Source organism: Grus americana, chromosome 3, assembly GCF_028858705.1.
Source record: "Grus americana isolate bGruAme1 chromosome 3, bGruAme1.mat, whole genome shotgun sequence".
Classification (NCBI taxonomy): domain Eukaryota; kingdom Metazoa; phylum Chordata; class Aves; order Gruiformes; family Gruidae; genus Grus; species Grus americana.
Genome location: NC_072854.1, coordinates 125771434 through 125790486, shown reverse-complemented (window position 1 = coordinate 125790486; position 19053 = coordinate 125771434). Strand labels below are relative to the sequence as shown.

General features: G+C 37.8%; 1 protein-coding gene across 12 annotated transcripts in view; it reads right to left on the bottom strand.

Annotated features, from left to right (window-relative positions):
- Nucleotides 1-19053, bottom strand: part of RALGAPA2 (Ral GTPase activating protein catalytic subunit alpha 2) — a 127231-nt gene that overhangs the window by 87020 nt on the left and 21158 nt on the right. For 10 of the 12 annotated variants that reach the window (XR_008576521.1, XM_054821601.1, XM_054821600.1 and 7 more), the window contains 13 exons: nt 17464-17507; nt 16561-16735; nt 15932-16047; nt 13659-13797; nt 12156-12355; nt 10319-10549; nt 8230-8403; nt 7185-7322; nt 6440-6588; nt 5933-6044; nt 4919-5156; nt 4230-4394; nt 1686-1826 (listed from right to left, as the gene is read on the bottom strand). Coding sequence is in view for 11 of the 12 variants with exons in the window: in XM_054821601.1 (XP_054677576.1) it covers nt 1686-1826; nt 4230-4394; nt 4919-5156; nt 5933-6044; nt 6440-6588; nt 7185-7322; nt 8230-8403; nt 10319-10549; nt 12156-12355; nt 13659-13797; nt 15932-16047; nt 16561-16735; nt 17464-17507 (2022 nt within the window). In the remaining variant the exon portion in view is untranslated. Of the gene's footprint in view, nt 1-1685; nt 1827-4229; nt 4395-4918; nt 5157-5932; nt 6045-6439; nt 6589-7184; nt 7323-8229; nt 8404-10318; nt 10550-12155; nt 12356-13186; nt 13507-13658; nt 13798-15931; nt 16048-16560; nt 16736-17463; nt 17508-19053 lie in introns of those variants that run through there. The other 2 variants (XM_054821602.1, XM_054821611.1) reach the window with 2 other exon arrangements.

Here is a 19053-nt window from a genome sequence, read left to right as displayed (position 1 = left end):
ACAGACCAGTACGCACAGGCTGGAGCAGCAGCCTGCAGGAGGAGGACAGTATGCTTAGTTCACTCAATCTACACTACCAAGGGAGTTTAAATAATACTTACGGTACAATAAACATTGTATGTATTTCAGAAAACTATCTCAAATGCACACGTACAAAACCTAACTGTTCTGGTATATAATGACCTCAAAGTGCCACTGTTTACTTTAAGTCTTACGGAAAGTCATAAAGTATTACAATAGTGAATAATAAAGAAATAAAAGTTTGACTTTCAGCTCAATGACCGTATTCACGAGCTAGAACAATTTCAGTGTTAAGACCGAAGATAACTGTAAGCAGCACGAGACGAAAAAACACTGAAGGTATTTCACAGAACAGGAACCCCTAAGGAGCCATAATGCACCGCATGCAAAACTCTTCCCTTCCTGCTGCAGCACCTAACACGCTGGCCAGGGCTCAAGAGTCAGAAGGGCGATGGGGAAGGTGACAAAGTCCTATTTTCAGAGACTGACTAGCTGGAAACAGAAATAAAAGAAAGTCGGCTAACAGACAGAGCACCCTCGCTGGTCCCACCACCCCGTCTTGGCCAGGTGACAGACACCAGCTTTGTCTTCTCAGGCCGTTACATCTGTTTCCCACGCCTATCTCTGGGTACCAGCACAGAATTCCGTTCAGCAGTTGTGTGCTTGGCATTTGCTCGAGCTTTATTTATCACAACAGCAAGTTCCACAGGACAAGACTGTACCAAAAGCAGGAAAAAGCTGACTACACTTTTGAGCAAAAATACACCCACTTCAGTCTAAGTAACCACTAAGATGCCCAAATTTGGATTGCTGCCTTTAGCTTTTGCACTCCTAATCCTTAGTATATGTGGTCTGCACTATATTAAAACTCTAACAACCGCCTGGAAACCTTTAACAAATCAGGAAATTGAAAGTGTAAACATGAATAAAAGGATTTCTTTATTAAGGAATTAAAATAAATTGTACTTTAGTTACTAGGGAATGTAAGTCTAATTGTAATTCATGGTAATCTTTAATATAAAAATGAACAAAAACTGCATTGCTTGGAATACTACAAACATTTTGGGAGAAATCAAACACTGAGAACTAGGAGGCACAGACAAATCTTTTAGATTTGCTTCTGGAATCAATAATTACAGGAAGAATTCTTTAGAAGAAAAAAATCCACATTTTTAAACACCGATTTGTAACTGAGCGATTGAACGAGATTTTTCTTTTAAATCAAGTAGCTTGACCAGCTGCATTTCCTTGACTGCATATTTTCCTTCCACCAGCTCATACTTCCAAGCATTCAATTAGTTTCCACAGTAGTTCCTTGAAAAGATATTGCTCCCCTCCTTCTCCCTGAAAAGGTTACTTCTTTTCACAATGAACCCAGTGATAGAATAACAAAAAAGCATTAGAAGTAGCCACTTTTTGCCACCCTTTGTAACTTTGAAAAGGGACAAGATATGGTCCCATTAGACTTGCTTGTCTGTGAATGGCTACCAGTATTACTTTACACCACGCTGTGAACAGATCCGAGGCACGGGAAACCGAATCAGTGCAAACCATCTCATTGCACACTACTACAGAATAATCAACCGGACAGAAAGGGAATAGACAGACAGCAGTTTAAAAATATAAAGAACATTCACATAAAAGATGACTTTAAAGTACAGTACCTGACAGTCTGTGAGAGCAAGAAGTGTAAGAGATACCAGGTAAGAGAGAGCTCACAGTGTGAAGCAGAAGAGGTACACTTTTAGTGGCTGGCAAAGCCTCATAAAGATGAACACAGTTGCTGATAGACTGGCTTCGCTTAGCTTCCAGGAAAAAATAAAGCAATAATTATGTCAGAAAAAATAATGAAATATTTGGGGTTCTGAATGTCATGATACAATGAAACACAACACTTCTGAAAAGAAAAAAAAAGTTTTACAACATTAAGCCCAGAAGTATTTCCTATAAGCTGTAAATTAATAACGTGCAACTATGTCCAACATTGAAAGCACAATAGTCAGTGATTTCTGAATCACAGCAGTTCCACAGTGTAGGAATAATACACTGACAAAATGAAATAGTCTATCTCTGGGCTAATTCGACTTACCCTTTCTTCTCTTCATTGAAGAATCTGTAGCAGTACATACAGCTCAAAAACAAAGAATGGAAAACTTATTCAAATTCCCCTCTACTAGCAATGCTCCCCCCCAAAAGCAGCTACCTCTTACATTTGTTCATCTCTGCTGAAAACAATCCAAAGAAAGGCCACCAAAAAAACACTTTCCAAGGTGTCTAACACTCTAGAGGCTGTCTAACATAATTAAAAACTTGGTATTTTATGCGTGAATATCCAATTGCCAAAAGCTTAAAGTCTCCTTTAGAGAAAAGCAGCAATTCATTATCAATTGTATTACTAAAAGTTATGCTGTATTAGAGAAGTTTCTAACAGAAATTTATTAGGGGAAAAAAAAAAAAATCTTATTCACTCCACAGTTTCTCGTCCTGTACACAGCAATGTCAATGCTGACACTTAAAGACAGAAGGAGATAGGGGAAGAAGGAGGCGACGAAAAAAACCTCAAGTAGAGTGGTGGGCAAATGATGTTCTGCTGTCACAGAATACTCTGCTCTTCCTCTTACAACTCCAGATACAAGCAGCAGATCAAAAGGAAGCCTTACCTGGAACCAGGAGGTGCTCTGGTATTTGTATGTTGACTTAGGGGTTTTCTCATTGTTTTTAGAAGGGGGAAGGAGAATATTAGGGATTTAAACAAAGCCCCCAGTGGGAGACACTTTTCCCAAAACGTCCACTTTGCTCAACAAAAGGTCTCCTATGAACAGCCCTGGTTTCTGTATTCACCTTAGGGACTGCTACGTTTCATTCTGATAGATGACACCTCTGGAGGCTTCGTAGCAAGTTTTGTGTGTTTTTAAACAGCCTTACCTTAGAAAAGGGATATACATTTTATATATTTGAAATGATTATTTGTTATAGCTGCACATGCAAATACAAAACTTTTTTGCACCTGCTGATTTGGGAGCCACTGATGATCACAAATCCTACAAAAGCCAGAATAATTCTCTTTTTATATGACCACGAGATACAAAATGAAACTAAGGGCTTTTTACACATGAAGTTCATCCTCATGACAACCTACTTGCTCCCCACCAAATAAGCTTTTCTTACTAAAGGTAGGAAGTTCCTTTAATATGAACACACACAACCAAGAAAAGTCCTTGATGATCAATACTTCCAGGTTCTCCCTACTGCTCTGGCAAGAAGTCTGGGGAAGAAATGCTCCGCAGGAGCACAAATAGGAATTCAATGAATTTAAAAATAAAAGACACAAGGAATGAATTGACTCCATTGCCAAAATGTTTTGTGATCTAAGCTGAAGACTGTGGCTTAGTTATGAAGCCTGTGGCCACAAAAACATACTAAATCACCTTCAATTTCTCCTGGTAAGAAACACAACTAATCTATCATGAATGAGGAAGGAAGTTGTGCAGCAAAATATCTCCCATTCAAAAGCAGGAGATTTTCTACAGAGAGTTTAAATCCATAGCCATTTGAATTGGAACCCAGAAACTTGCTACCATGAACTAAAAAGAGATCAAATTCCAGCTGCTGAAATGCTTGAAAAATCAAGTATGTGTTCAATGCCGGGGGTATCAGACTTCCCCCCATCATTCCTTGTCCCCCTTCTCCCTTCTCCTGTTTTCCTCTTTCCAGAAGTAAGCACGAGAGAAAAAAGGAAAAGGAGATGCTATACATACCTCATCGTGCTAATAAAAAGCAAAGGAAGCAAATAAGAAAGGATGCCATTGTTTATTACATATCTGGTTTACCTTGTGCTCACAGTAAACAGCTAGCTGTATGAAAGTACAGAAGCAATATATATTATCTGACCGATGTTACTACATGCTATCTTATGGATTGATAAAAACAGGAATGTATCTCTTTAGAAAAAAACATAACGCGCACAGGACTAACTTGCAATTAAATGTAACGTATTTAAAAGCATATATTTAGAATTTTCCAAAATAATTTCATTCTTTATTCGTACTGGTAGCCGTAAAGACATCCAGACACAGGTAGGCAACGTCTCTGCTTAGGCATTTAATTACTCAGTTGCACTACTTTTGGAAGTAGCCGCAACTCAAAGAGATTTAAAACTGGAGCGTTGCTGAGTGTTTGGGAACACAAGCACTTAGTTATGGTCTAACCTGTTGCTCTTTGACGAACAATATTTCTTGCTTTCTCAACTCCTGGGGCTCCAGAGGTCGTAGCACTTCTGAATCTCATTGGCTCCACAACTTCAGGATGACTTTTCCAGCTCAACGAAAAAGATCTTCCCACTACAGCTGTCTTCTGAGGCTCTAAAATGCCACCTTAGAGACAAAGAAACCAAAATTCCCTAGCATTGTATGCTTTGGCACATATTTTTGCTAAAGTATGGAGCACTCAGACATGAAAAATATTAGTCTTTTAAACAACATAGATGAATTTTTACTATTAATAAAAAACAATCACTACTTCAACTATGTGCACCAATTGTGTGGTGGCATGTAAATGTAGCTAAAATATTGTAATTAATAAAAATACATGGAAAAGAATTTTTACACTGATGACTATGCCAGACTACAGCACAGGAAACCACATTTCATTTCCGCTACACAGAACAGATTGGTTTTAAGCTCGTACTTAAAACTGCTAAATAGCTATCTTCTATTGACCCCAATTACCTTTCCTCCCATGCTGCAGGATGAGAACACATAAATCCAAAGCACATTTGTTTAAACAGGTTCTTAGACTAGATTAAGTAGTATTTAATGTTAGATTAAATTAATTTTCAAGTTTAAACTTAAATATTTAACTTGTTTGATACAAAAAGCCCTGAAGCACAGAGACTAACCTTTTCCTCTCTGCTTTTTCTCTTTCTGTTCACTGAGCTTATCCAAGGGTAAGTTTGTCATCTCCACTCCATACACGGTTCTTGCTAGCACTGCTGTTAGAGAGTCCATGATATTGGCCCACTCGTTGATGAGCTCCTCCCAGTCCGTCAGGGCGGACAGAACACTGAGCAGCTCATCCCACAGCTCCCGAGAAATGTAAACGCTCAGGTTTGCTCTGATCCAAGCCACAATGAGGGTCTGAGAGAAAAGAAACATGCGACAGTTCACATATTTCTGTCAAGATTAATTCAGCACACCACATAAACCTGCACATTAGCATTGAGTATTCGTGATGTGCAGATATTACACATAGCTATTTTGCATTAAAAAACATTCCCAGAAATCAGTGGTTAAATAATTGTCAAAGTCACTGACTAAGGAAATCTAAAAATTCTGAAACATATGTTTCGGGTGGTCTGTATGTTCTCTGGTAAACTGAAATAATATGCTGTGTATAATAATAATAATAATAGAATGAAGAACTGTCTCCTACACGGACAGAATGACTGTAGTGATTGAACTACATCTGCAACACTCAGGCATAGGTACTGCAGCTGAACATGTGAAGTACAATATGATGTATAAATGTTTTCATCTCATTCAATGTGACTCAGTTTTGACTCGTCAGCTGAACTTCTAGGAAAACAGTTACATCAAGCTTACACTTTAGAGATACTCATTGAAGATATCCCACAAAGAGATTGTGCACCTGTCTGTTCTACCATGGGTTGTAACAACAGATCAAATCAACCTGTCTCTCTCTGTTAGGAACAGTTCACAAAATAGTTACTTGTATTACTGCAAAAGAGAATTTTTTCATCATTTACAAGTAGGTTTCATAGTACTGTGCAATAGTACTTAACTAAAGCTATGAGTAATCATCATGAAAAACAAACAAACAAAAAACCCCAACCAAAACAAACAAACAAAAAACCCCAACCAAAACAAACAAACAAAAAACCCCAACCACTCACCCTGAAAAGTAATCCTGACATGCTTTGAGCAAATGTATCCTTCATTTGGTTTTCTTTCGGCTTCTGCATCACAGCTTCTGTTATTCTAAGGAGTATCTGTAACATCTGTTCCCTGGTTCCAAAACAAAATTGTACTTTTTGTTCACGTGTTCTATTAATTTACTTGTTAATTTCATGTACCAAAACCCCTTTTTAATTCTTCAGTAAGCCTTACTTATTGATAATGTAATCAATACTTCAGACTTCACAGATCATCCGCTAAATAGCATTAGCCGGTTGTGGACCGTAAAAACTAATTTTTGACAAGGTGAAGCCTGGAATGGAAGCACCAGCCAGAACCTTGAAGTCAAACAGTACAGTGATGCAGACTCAGCAGAACCTGCAGTCTCACAAACCAATATGTAAGTTACATAAGCGTAACTTAGGTAAGGTCTACCCCAATACAGCTTCAAAACAGTTTCAATGTTGATAATTTTCTCAATATGATGCAGAATCTATTAAGCTTACCACGTCTTTCTGTTCATTGATAGTTCCATTATCATGCGCCTAAAGATACTCAGAACTGCTTTGCAAGCATCAACTTGCTCCTTCAGAAGCGCAGGGACTTCAATGCATGGTTCCAATAAGAAAACATTCGCAGAGTTTGTCAAGAAAACCTTCAAGACAGGCATTTAGAGTCAGTTTACATGGTGCCAGGAGTAAAAAAAGTCAAGACTTACAATAAAATACTTCTCCTCCAGTCAAACTTTTCACTTGCCTTAGAGCAAGTTTCACATTTTACCTACCACTATTTTTCTAGACCATTCCAGCAGAAAGTCAGGTGCCGTTACAGACCCAACAAAGGTGTGCATTACACAGTACAGGTTTTGTAGGTAGCTCCTCTATTTGGTTAGGCAAGAGTATCTGTCCTCCAGCTACTCATTTCCTGGCATTATGTGCTTGAGCAACCACCAATATTTCCAATAAATGAGGTTCAACAAAAGCAGATATACAGTTCTGATTAATTCCTAGTACCCACAGTAGAAAAAAGAAAAAAGAACCTTCTGTCTTAAAATATAGATATCCGGCTCTAAGACTTAGTCACATGGCTTAATATTTAATTCAAGAAAAGTTATAAATTAAGTGCAAATCACATCTTACAAAAAACATCAACTGCTGGTAGTTGTTTTCCTTAATCTCAGAGACTACAATCTGTAGTGTAAATTACGTGATTACGTAAGTTACAGCCTTGTAACCTTTCTATACACCACACCTGTAACGCAGCTTGAGCACCAGCTTTAACATTTTTGTCCTCTTCTTCCAATATACATCCTCTGTTGACAGCGCTGGTAAAGGAGTACGTTCTTCCCCAGCTGGATGAGCGCTTATGGCCTGAATGGTCAGAGGAAAGCTTTCAAAAACACAATTCGGTTAGTGACAAAGCAGAAAGGAGTATCTCCGTATTTATTCAAAACCATTTGAAATGTCAAAAAGCAAAAAAGGAGGAACTGTCATGTCCTACATTCATTTCAGCAAGGAATTCACATCTATTATTTCTTAATCTCTGAACAAACAGACTGTATATGGAATGTAAAGGTTCGTAAAAGTTTTAAGAGCTATGTTATTTAAAATATATCACATTTTGTAGTCACTGATTGTATGAATATTTGAATTTAAACCTGGCAAAACTATAAATCCTCTACAAAAATATCTGTCAAAACCTTGTAATTCTCACTATGTTTTTACAACTCAAACCTCTTTCTCAGTACAACAAAACTTCCCTTTAAATAGCTTCAGAGTGTCAATAGTGCCAAAGTCAACTTTTACTGATGGTTCAGTACAGGATATTGAAAAGATGATGCACAGAATCTGTATCTACACTTTAATTTCCTAGATCAAGGCGTCTGAATCCAAATATTTCATCCAGTATATACAAATTAGTACATACTGTCAAATTCTTAAGTAACTACCACCAAAAGGAAATAGTCCTACACACGCCAGGCCAACAGAGAGAGTAAATTTTAACACCGCAGAACCTATTAGTATTTCTTCCATTAAGTTTTTGCTGTCATATTTGCATAGGCAGGGAATAATCAACAAATTATGTTTTTCACAATAGCTGCAAACTTTCCCTGCACTCCCTAAGTGCTACTGAACACTCAACAGTTATTTAAATTTTGAGTCCTTAAATAAAAGCATTTCTTAATCTTGATTTTTCCAAACAGTTTTTAAACTGTTACTCATTTACAAAGTGAGTTTAAAACTTAAGCCGTATATTGTAGGTGAACAGAATAAAGTAAGTAACGGTGATACCATACATGTTTACTGTCCGTCTGCACTGACGAATCCTCTAAGCTGACAACAGCATCCTGACCATCTTCCCTTTTGTCTGGCTCCTCCATGAACACAGGTTTCTCTTGCAATATCCACTTTCGATACACCTTAACCACTTTCCGTGTTGCAGATATATCAGAAGGCGGCAATAAAAAAGCCTAAATTGAAAAGTTAACTAGTTTTACTCTAAATAGCACATAGATGTGCATGCATATGTAAACACACCCACCACCACCCATAAATAATACAGCTCAAAAAGAAAGGATACATAATTTTTACTTTTATATCTACTAGAAGGAGTTATGATTAATCAACAACCTATGCATATACCTACAATCATACGATACGAAATGCCATTTCAGGAAGTGTAGGTAGAGACAAGACAGTAAGTTATGATGAGGATAACAGTGGCTGCCATTGATCATTTCTCACTACAGTTTTGGAAATCAATACAATGAATTTATTTCCAACATGCTACTCAATATCTGTATTTGGGAAGCACTCTGTAAAGATGCCCTCTCCGAAAGGTTAAAAAAGCTAGATTGGCTGCTTCCCCACATTTCTGGAGGCCTTCAGGGACTGAAAAAAAAATATAGTGACAGAAGACCTTTGCACTACAGCGAACAGGCACAGAAATCAGTGTCTGAAAACATGTTTTGGTACAAAACAAGCATATTTTGCCAGCAAAAAAAATTTTGATATCAATATGCATCATATAAAACCACTGAAAGAGATGAAAATACATTTTTCATACTAAAAAACAGGTCCTTTCAACTATGAAGAGATTACCCGCTCTCCATGATTAACAGGGTCACAAACTATAGCATTTCCTATACCCAGCTTAGCTGCAAAACCGCCACAAAGGTATCTTGCTCTGGTCAGGGCAATCTTTGCCTCACTAGTGCACTTCCTTGTCCCTAGTCAGCATGAAGTGCAACATCCAACAGCTGATTTCAACGGAAACTGAAAGGTTAGCAAAAGCAAGTTTAAATATGCCATACAGCAAGTATGTGAAATTTCTGAAAATGTCTTCACAGACACTGTCAGCTTAAAGAGGCAGAAACTGAAAAAGCCAGAAAGCAACCGCTAGAATATTAGAGAAGCAACAGCTCATCAGTGGGATGAATGGGCACTACACAGAAGGCTTACAGAAAAGCTAAGAAATGGGGTAGAAAGAAAAAAGGAGGAAAAAAAAAGAGCAGAGGAATTCACAGTCACTGGTGAGAGTCCTGTAAGGGAGAGATAAACACAAAAAGGATCCAAATACCATTATCTGTTTCAATTACTGAACACTGATCACGCTGAATACAGATAGAAGTACTGCATCACGTTAGCCTTTGTTCCCTGGGAGCTGGGCTAATCTTCCCTGCTCCGAACAAACACCAGGAGAGGGCAGCGTGCCACAGCGGTTCTTAACATCCACAAAAGTACTTCCTTCCCGTCCAAGTGTCATCCATCTGCAGAAAAGCACTGCTACAAGGAGTTCCTAAACCGTGCCACACAAGATACTCCACACTAAAGCATGTGTGCTCGCTCAGCTGCTGGAGAGTATCTCCTGCACGTTTATGTGACCTGGAACTGCTGCTTCAACCAATTTCTACCTTGGTACCGGACAATAAAAAATTGGGACTCTCCAGTAGGTCCATATGTATTTTTATCTGAAGCAATTTGAAAAGATGTCAAATTAGTAAGAAATACTAATACATGCAATCAATGTTCAAATAGACATTAAAATACTGCTACTGATCACAGGAACAAGAATCTTACTAATTCAAATAATAAATTTGCAAGCTAATAGCTCTTTACACACCTTTAAATTACATCTTAATACCAAGAACAAATAAAGTGGCCCATTCAAATAAGACATGTTGCCATCGGGCATCAGCAACAAGCTTCAGTTCCCATAAAGATGTCATAATTTTATCATTAAAACTAGACCTAGGAAGGACTCCAAACTAAAAGGGTGCTAGTGTGATTAGCATCATTACCTGACCATCAGCCTTCACGGTGTTCTCTCTCATGAGATTTCCTTTAAAAAAAAATATACAATAGCAAATAAACATACACACTTACTTGTCGAAACACCTCGTTAACAAAGTTAACATATCCTCGAGTGGATAAGAGGATTCTCTGCACCATCTCATAGACGGTCCGATGCTGCTCCTCGATGCTGCAGAGGCTGGAATTGCTGAGCCTTCTGTCAGACAAGGTGCTGCTGTTAGAATGACTTCTCTCCTGCTCGCTTGCGTAAGACATACTGGTTTCCAGCTCTGCGTTTTTATCTTGGTTTACAACACCGACAGTCTACACAGAAGAAAATACACGCCTAATTAAATAACTGAAACAGCATACACCAAAAATCTGGAATACCTAGCATAACCAAGATACTAGTCCTCTTTTTCACACAACACACTGGGATCCCAGCAGTCAGGGAAGTGTAATTTTCAGTCTACTACTTGATCCAAGAAGGAATTTGGTCTTACACTCTACATGATGTACACTTCACAGGAGGCCCCAGAACTGACTGGTCCGCTCCGTGAGACAAAAAAGAGGGACGGGTGCAGTGGCAGGAGAGGAGGAAGGCACACACACAGTGGAGAGGAATCCCCAGGTCCCTTTGTTTTGGGAAAAGATGGACCACACCACTACACATAGCTCATACTCTTGCACGCTACTATTCTGACAACTCTTTGCCAGGTTTTGTTCTGGCACTGCATGTATTTTGCAACATCTTGAACCGTGTCTCGTTAAATGATCTGGCCAGGAGAAGACAGAGGACTAAAACACTGCTTTTGAGCTACCAGAAGAACTCCAACTTGTGCTAACTCAAAGCATAGCCCAAACACAGTTCTGCTTTATGTTCACATTACTAAGGCTGCCCTCTGTTCGACCAAGTGAGCAGGGGCAGAGCAGCAATAACATCTCTACTGCTTTTCACAATGAACTTTTTGGGTGATATTCAGCCACGCTAGCGAGGCACAGGCTGCAGCCACTAAACTTCAACACCACTGAGAAGCCAACACATGCCAAAAGCTGGCACACAGCTTCAGCTCGGCGATAACTTTGGACCAGTTCCCATTTTGAGGGCAGCAATACCATTATGCAACCTAAACATTTATTTGGTTTCAGTCATCTATAAAATTCAGTGGGGGAAAAAAAAAAATTCCAGGCTACGTCTGTTGGAATGGCACAGCAGTTTATACAAAAGACGGAATTTCCAATGAGCAAGAAAAGATCAATTAAAAAAGCACTTTTGGTAGGTAAGCTACACTTGGCTGCTTTAGGGCTTCAAACTCCTACAAGTGAAGAACTCCAAAAACAACTGACATGAAAATCTACAGTTCTACCATAACAGGTACTGTATGCTTTTCTGTTGAATCCGGATTTGACATTGACCCACGATTCCAGGGAAGAATGTAAGTTCACATTGATCCTAAATTTTTAACAGGAAGCTGGAGAGTCTCTTAAAAGATAAAGCATGTATTTCTATAAAATTCACTAAGTCCCTAATCTTAGGGAACTCTCAACCAGCCATTTGAAAGTGAAATATTCTTCTAATATCTCATTGTAAACAGCTGCTATAATCAAGAGGAAAACGAAGCAGCCTTTGATGTTGCTGGGAAATGGTCCATGGCACAAATAAGTTTGACAGTTTACAGATTCCAAAAGTCTAAACATAATACTGATGAAGCTGCTAAGGCAAACAGTTATGAAAATAAAAACATTCTAAGAAATTACTAAAGGGTTTCCCTTGGAGATTGCCTCATTCAAAGAAAAAAAAAAATCAAATAAGTACATCATTTATTCACTTAGGGGTAGCATTTCTTTCTTGCTTCAGTTGTCAGTGCACTGTGATCATTTGCAAGGTTAGCATGTACGTAAGAAAAGAGAGGTAAACTTTAAAGCACACCTGAATAATTTTAGGGAGCATTTCTCCTCCATTTTTTGTATTCTGAACAGCAGTTAAGTATTTCTTTTCAAGAAAGAAGGTAACAAGCCACTTAATAAAAACAACTCGAGCTGCCATATATGGGATTTTTGTGCTATAGACATTTTCATTGTTTCGTGTTGCAGTAATGTATACTGGTCTTGGTCTTATATCAGGAATATCTGGTGAGATAAAAAGAGAAGATATACAGAAAATCTAATCTTAAAAAACTGTAATTGCTTCCAGACTCTGGTTAAGTGTATTGAACATGTCACGACCAACATTTTCTCCATATGCAATAACAAGATGCAATGACTATTTTTATTATATTAATGCTTATAGTTTATCATAATTTTGTTTCCCCTAAAGAAAAGGAAGAACATAAAAGCACCGATCTTTCCTGAAGGTTATAATTTGTATCACGCAAAACAAAGGAAACCAAAAGAGAATGGCTGCAAAAAGAAGGGCAAAATCAAAATACTACTCCTACTACAATGTAAGTTAATTTTAGAAGTTTCACAGAGTTTTATTAATACAACACAGTGAGAAAGAGAAGATGGCTCTGGAACACTCAATAGGGCAAAGATTAAGAAGAAAAAGGATACTTAGTGCAGCAGAAAGAAGTTAACTCAGGTGCAAAGAGCACTGCACAAGCTGAAATAAAAGAAAGAAAACACATGGGAAGAAGTGGAAGATTGCCAAAGGAGATAGGTAGGGTCATAATTCATTCACATGCTTACATTTACAGAAAAATCACTTATACGCAGCTGAAAAACATGGAAAGCTTGGGCTCTAGCTGTGAGCAACAGGGCTGAAGTGGCACTGAGGTCATTTTAGACACTAAATATTAAACTGCAACAAACAGGAGCTAAAAGCCAGAGGAGGCAGGGGAAGGATGATGAAGAGGCGGCTGCAGTACATCAGGTGAGTACTAACACCACCGCTCCTATTGCCTCTAACATATAATTCAATAGAAAATTAGGAAAAATGTGAGCGTTTCTGAAATGACATACTTTTAATCCTACAACTGTAGATGTACATCTCCATTTCCTTTCATTTGGCCCTTCATACTCATTTTCTCTTCAAGGAAACAAGTAGTAAAGTAAGAGTAACTACGTTAGCTACTCCTTCACACTTGGGCAGCTTGCTGATTCTTTAAAGAAACCCATCAGAGAGCACGTTCTGTCTTCATTACATATCACAGTTACAGAGTCCTCGCTCCCTCCGTATAAATGCTATGCCAGTGGAAACGTCCTTAGGACAGCAGAATCAGGCCAGCCCTTACACAGTGAGCAGCAGCAGCAGCTTCCTGGACTATCTCAGAAAATCTAAAGTTGTGCTAGGAAAAAATCGAAATGTGAGACAAAGGAGGAAAAATCCTCATGTGACAAGACTGTAGTGATACGCCAGCAGGTAACAGAGATGCTGCTGAGAATAGTCACCATTATTTCTTTTTCTACTTAAAAGACAAAATTCACTACTTACCAAGAACAGGTTTGTAGAGGTTGGTTAGCTTTGTAAAAGATGGAAACAAGTGAGGAAGATAGTATTTTCTAAACAAGGTAAAGAGAAACTTAAACCCAGTGTCTTGGTTCTCCTTATTCTTCCACTCTAAGCTTGCAGCCTTTGTCACAGAGTTAAAGAGAAACAAACAAGAAGCTTTAAGTTAATGTGTTATACTGAGTGTCACTCCACAGTGAATACAAAAGATAAACAATTATACTTTAACAAAAGATATAAAAAAAATAGCACAGTCCCAAAAAACTTTACTAACTGCAACAAGAATGTAAGATATTACCATGAGGGCTTCAGCTTATCAAAGAAAGCAAGCTCATTAGAAGCCAGCGTATTTGTGCTATTCTAATGCAGGGATGCACAGAAAATGCCACATTAATATCTGTTTCTAACAAATTTGCTTCTTACCTGTAAATTCAGACAAAGTTACTCTGGGCAACGCTTTTATCACAAAGATGTTTTTCATCAGAAACACACTCAATGCCCATGTTTAACAGGGATGTGCACACACATGCAATGCTCCTTTGCAAAATGTGACTCAAGACACAAGTAATTTCCACTGACAGGAAGAGGCTGACATCTAAGTCTGTTTTTAAAGGAACCCTTCTGTTCTTGCATAGATCTACACCACAGTCACACACGTACTTTCAAGATGCTCTTCCTTGGAAGACTGCACCAAATTTTGGCAGAGTTGCTTTTTTCATATTAAATCACCTTCCATTTGGAATAAGTTGCACATAACCGATATGGGTGTGGTTTCTTTATTTGTATAAGAAAATCCAAACAATTTCAAATAAGAAAGGTAAAAGCAGATGTCTTTCCACTGATGACTTAAACCTACCTGGGTTTTAGTCTCTTACATCACCTCCTTTTATGGGAAACTCAAGTGAGCACTAAAAGTGTTTCTCTTTTGACATATACTTTAAATTCAGGCCCACCTTTTTTTCTTTTCTTTGTTCTTTTTTTTTTTTAAAGCAACATCAAAAGACTACAGGATTTTAATTTTTTTTTTTGCAGTAAAAGCTCTTGGAAAAGCCTGTCCATCTGTATATAGCAGGTAACAAGTTCACTGAATCTATACCCAAGATGATGACTTAAGTTAAAGAAACACTGACTTGTTTCCATCAGTCATGTGAGATTCTTTATTTTCTTTTAAAGAAAGATTTTCTTACTTTAATCTGTACTAGATCTTTTTCCAAATCTCTAAAAATTGTGGAACTTGCAGAGTCCTACTTTTGCAAAATACACACATAGAACTTGGAAACAAGATGACGGAGTTTTTGTATGATTTTATTTGTTATGTAAATAAACTGACTCATATTAAATTCTACCCAGTTGCAGAGAAATTTTCTTGAAGTAGATTTGCTCTACATTCTGGCTCTTAGTGATTGTTCTGCACTTGCATCAGATTAAAATAATCTCAGCTCTTGCCTGTAGCAGAAGGTTACTGCCCAACTGTGCTCCCCTCTACCAAACACCACAAATAAATGAATGCTAACGAACCACAACGCAACTGGTTTTATAGTTTAGTCAGGTTTTCTTTAGATCCCAAACACATAATAAGAGTATAAAAAGAACAGTGAAAAAACTGAAGTGTTGTGAGACTCTGATATGTAAAACAAAGAGGAAGTTGCTAATTTCATATGGCCACTTTTCAAAATAAAGCATTTATTCAAGATGACAAAACCCCTTCCAAATGTCATTTTGGCCTTGCATTTTGGTATAAAAGTTGCTTAAGTTGTACTTTTTTAATATATACATTATCTTAATTTCTTTCCTGTGCAGATTAATCTAATCTAATTAAAATTTTTGATGTACATGTTACTTGCATCCTTTTAAAAAAAAAAATCTCAGAAGCCATCTCTCCTTTTCATCTCTTTCTCCAGTGGTCCTTTACATGTCTTCTCAGCTATGTATGTGTCCAGAGAACAAATTGCATCTTTATCCCACATCAATTTTCTAAATGCGACCACAAGCACATAAAATAGTTATCCTGCAAAGTTCGGTAACATTCATTAATTCTTATCACAAGTATGAAAAACTTCTTATTTTCACCAAAAACGGCACAAGGAAATACCTTTGGGATGATTTTCCTTTTAAAAACAAGAATGAGAAAGTGCAGAAGACAGCTTCTTCCTGGGGAGGGGTAAAACCAGTTCTGTACAGATACACTGTGGACTTAATTTTCTACCACAAGTACATTCCTCCAAATATGAATAGTTAAAAACACATATCCTCCGCACCTGAATTACCATATATTTTAACAGTAGCTGAAGAAAATAGCAGGTTTGGTCTTCAGCAATTTTCTCTCCAGAGACAGCTGGCAGAAGTGGGGTTATTTCTTCTGGAAAAATCTTAGCTAAAATAAAAAGAAAACGTTTTAAATATAGAAAATATGAACACAGTTAACTAAAAGCTATTTTCTATAAAAAGGTTAATTTGAAAATAATCATGAATGTGCTACTACGCTGTACGAAGTCAAAGTGCAGTAACTGCTCGGGCTTCCCCAAGTCCTACCACACAGAACGGAGGACGGCACCAACCTCTGCCTGCCTGCCGTCTGGAAGGGCTAACACAAGCAATCACCGCAGACTAGCCAGCAAGCGGTGAATCTGCACGCCTACTTGTTCTGCAGTAAAGTGTTCATACAGCTGCATCTCTATGAAAAAACCCAAGACAACAAACCCCAACCCTTCTGAACTCAGAATGACAAGATCAGAAGGCTATACAGCTGCAACAAATACAATAAATTGGCAAATTCAGTACATCTCTGAATTACAGACAGTATCATACACGTGACATCTTCCCCGTGAGAAACTCTACAGCTCCACAATGACCTGGGTGGAAGGAGAAATTGTGTTCCTTTACTCACCGTCTGGCGAATTAGAAGGACTAATGAGGTTATCTAGTGTACAGGGACCTCGTGAGGACATAATGGGCGGAAAGCCAGGCACAAGGCATGCAAATATTAATATCTGCTCTTCCGCAGAGTTAGTCTGAAGCGCTTGAAGCCAGAGAAGAAACAGGCGGATTCCTTCACATCTTATCTACAAGGGGATGATTATGTAGAAAAAGATATTAAACCAAATTTGTAAGTACAGTAACACAGTTAAATAGTTAAGAAAATGCAGGGCAAGTACTTCCATCCCAGCTATGTGCTAGTGAGCCCTTCCATCACACCAAGGGTAATCACAGTCTTAATTTAATCACGAGCAGAGAAGGGTGGGAGCAAGCTGGCCCCAAGGCAGCAGCACGCCAAGGAGACAGCATTACCACTCCAACTTCAGAGACCCAAAAGCTCTAGTTCCACTGCCCCAGTTCCAGGGGAGAAAGGCATCTTGGCTAGTCTCAAGACTCAATCTTAAAAGGGGCTCTGGAAGAACAACAAGGGTAACGCACAACAGAGGAGCTGCCAATACTTCGTGCCCTACTGAGTCCGAAATCTTGGCCCCACAGAGGTCCAAGCAAGCTATTGTCCTCAACATCACCAATCAGAAGATCCTCGTGAAAACCGAGATGCAACAAAAACACCCAAGGTAGCGTATTCAGTAAGCTTACTAAGTTTATTTACTTTTTTTTTATTAACAAGATATAATTTTAATTTTTGCAATATATTTAGAAAAATGGATTTAAAACTCTTGGGCAAACAAGAAACCAATAAGTAAAATTACAAAGCCCAACAATCTGTAAAACACTGATACTGGAAAATTGTAAAGTACTATGCATCTGTAAGAATTAAAGTGAAAAGAAATAGGAATACATCAAACAGAAATACCTTGAGAGAATTTCCAGTGTGCAAAAGTTTCTTCAGAATCGACCCTGGATTAGAAAAATTCAACAGGCACATATCAGATGCTAAGATGTCACTTTCCACCAGAATGTTTTTTAAAAAGTACTACAGAAAAGGCTAGTTTAATGCTATTTACTAGGTGGCTACTGGTTTTTAAGAAAAGGAAAACTCTGGGGTGAAAAAACTTAAAGTGAATCTAGTCACAATTATCATCCTCATCAGTGTTATGAGATTAAATATAACGTATCTTTACAGTGAGGTACTTTGGTTTCAGTCAGATGACAATCTCTCAAATTACTTTCCTTAAAAATAAGAGATCTAGGGGAAATTTTGACTTAGTATATTCGGAGAAATCAGGAAGTCCAACTTGTAGGTTTCATGCATTCAAATACACTAATATTGGCAATAACGATAAGAAAAAGGTGCTAGCAATCTATACTACATTCATGTCTACAAAACACAACTATTAAAATTGCGAAATATTTTGATTCTGGTTTTAGAAATATCAGGCTAACTGCCCTTAGCTTCAAACGTCTGACCTAAAAATCAGAGAGAGATTATACCTCAAATGCTTCAGGGAAAAAATGTTTTAAATCAAATTCTGAGAAAAATAACATGATGTAGCACTCAGCTGTTATTTCTCCTGGATTTGCGAATTACGTACATGCCTTAGATGTGATCCTTCCCTCAAGATCTCACCATTTCACAGTATTAAATGGAAATTATTAACATACATAGCAAATACATATTAATGCACGTGAACATTAAGCAAGAAGCAAATCACAAGGTACAGCTGTAAATAACTGCACCGCCAAATTCTGTAGCTCATTATTGGACACAGCTAAAAAATTATCCAAATATGACTATTCAAGAAAAGCATAAAGATAAAGAATATATTAGCTATAAAACAACTGACTAAAACCAATTTGTTCTGGACTAATTCAGATGAAATGGTAGTAAAGCGGTCAAGCAGATGTCTCCTTTTATTTTTGTCAGCACTAACTGGAAATGTGACAGCAGCCCTTTCCTTGACCTTTAATTTCCACTCATTATTTCTTCTGCAACAGCAAATTCATTGTTCTGATGAAAAACATGGCAGCTGATGAAATAGTGCTGGAACTAAATGCCAACAAAAAAGTACTACTTAAAGGAAATACAACTTCCCCCAAAGCAGCATAAAACTTACTTTAACAAACAGCAAAACAAAACGCTGTGAACCACTTTGGGAACGTTCAGAAGCCGAATTTTCAAAGTAGTGATCAATCAAAGATGTTTAATTCAGAGGAAATTATCAAGGTCAACTACCTCATTGGATTTCAAGGTGTTTTGACTATCAAAACAAATGTATTTCACCTTCCAATATATCTGCGCCATTTGACTCTAGCTTTATTCAATCTGGTCAAATGGGGAGAGGAATAAATTTTGCTCTCTGGCTCCTGTACATGATCATAAGGTCACTATATAAGCACTGTAGGCCACAGGGAATAGTTAAATCATTAAAAAGTTAACTATCTGCGAACTAAAGACAATAAAACTTTTTTTTTCTCCATAGCATTAATGCTCAAATCTAATTTT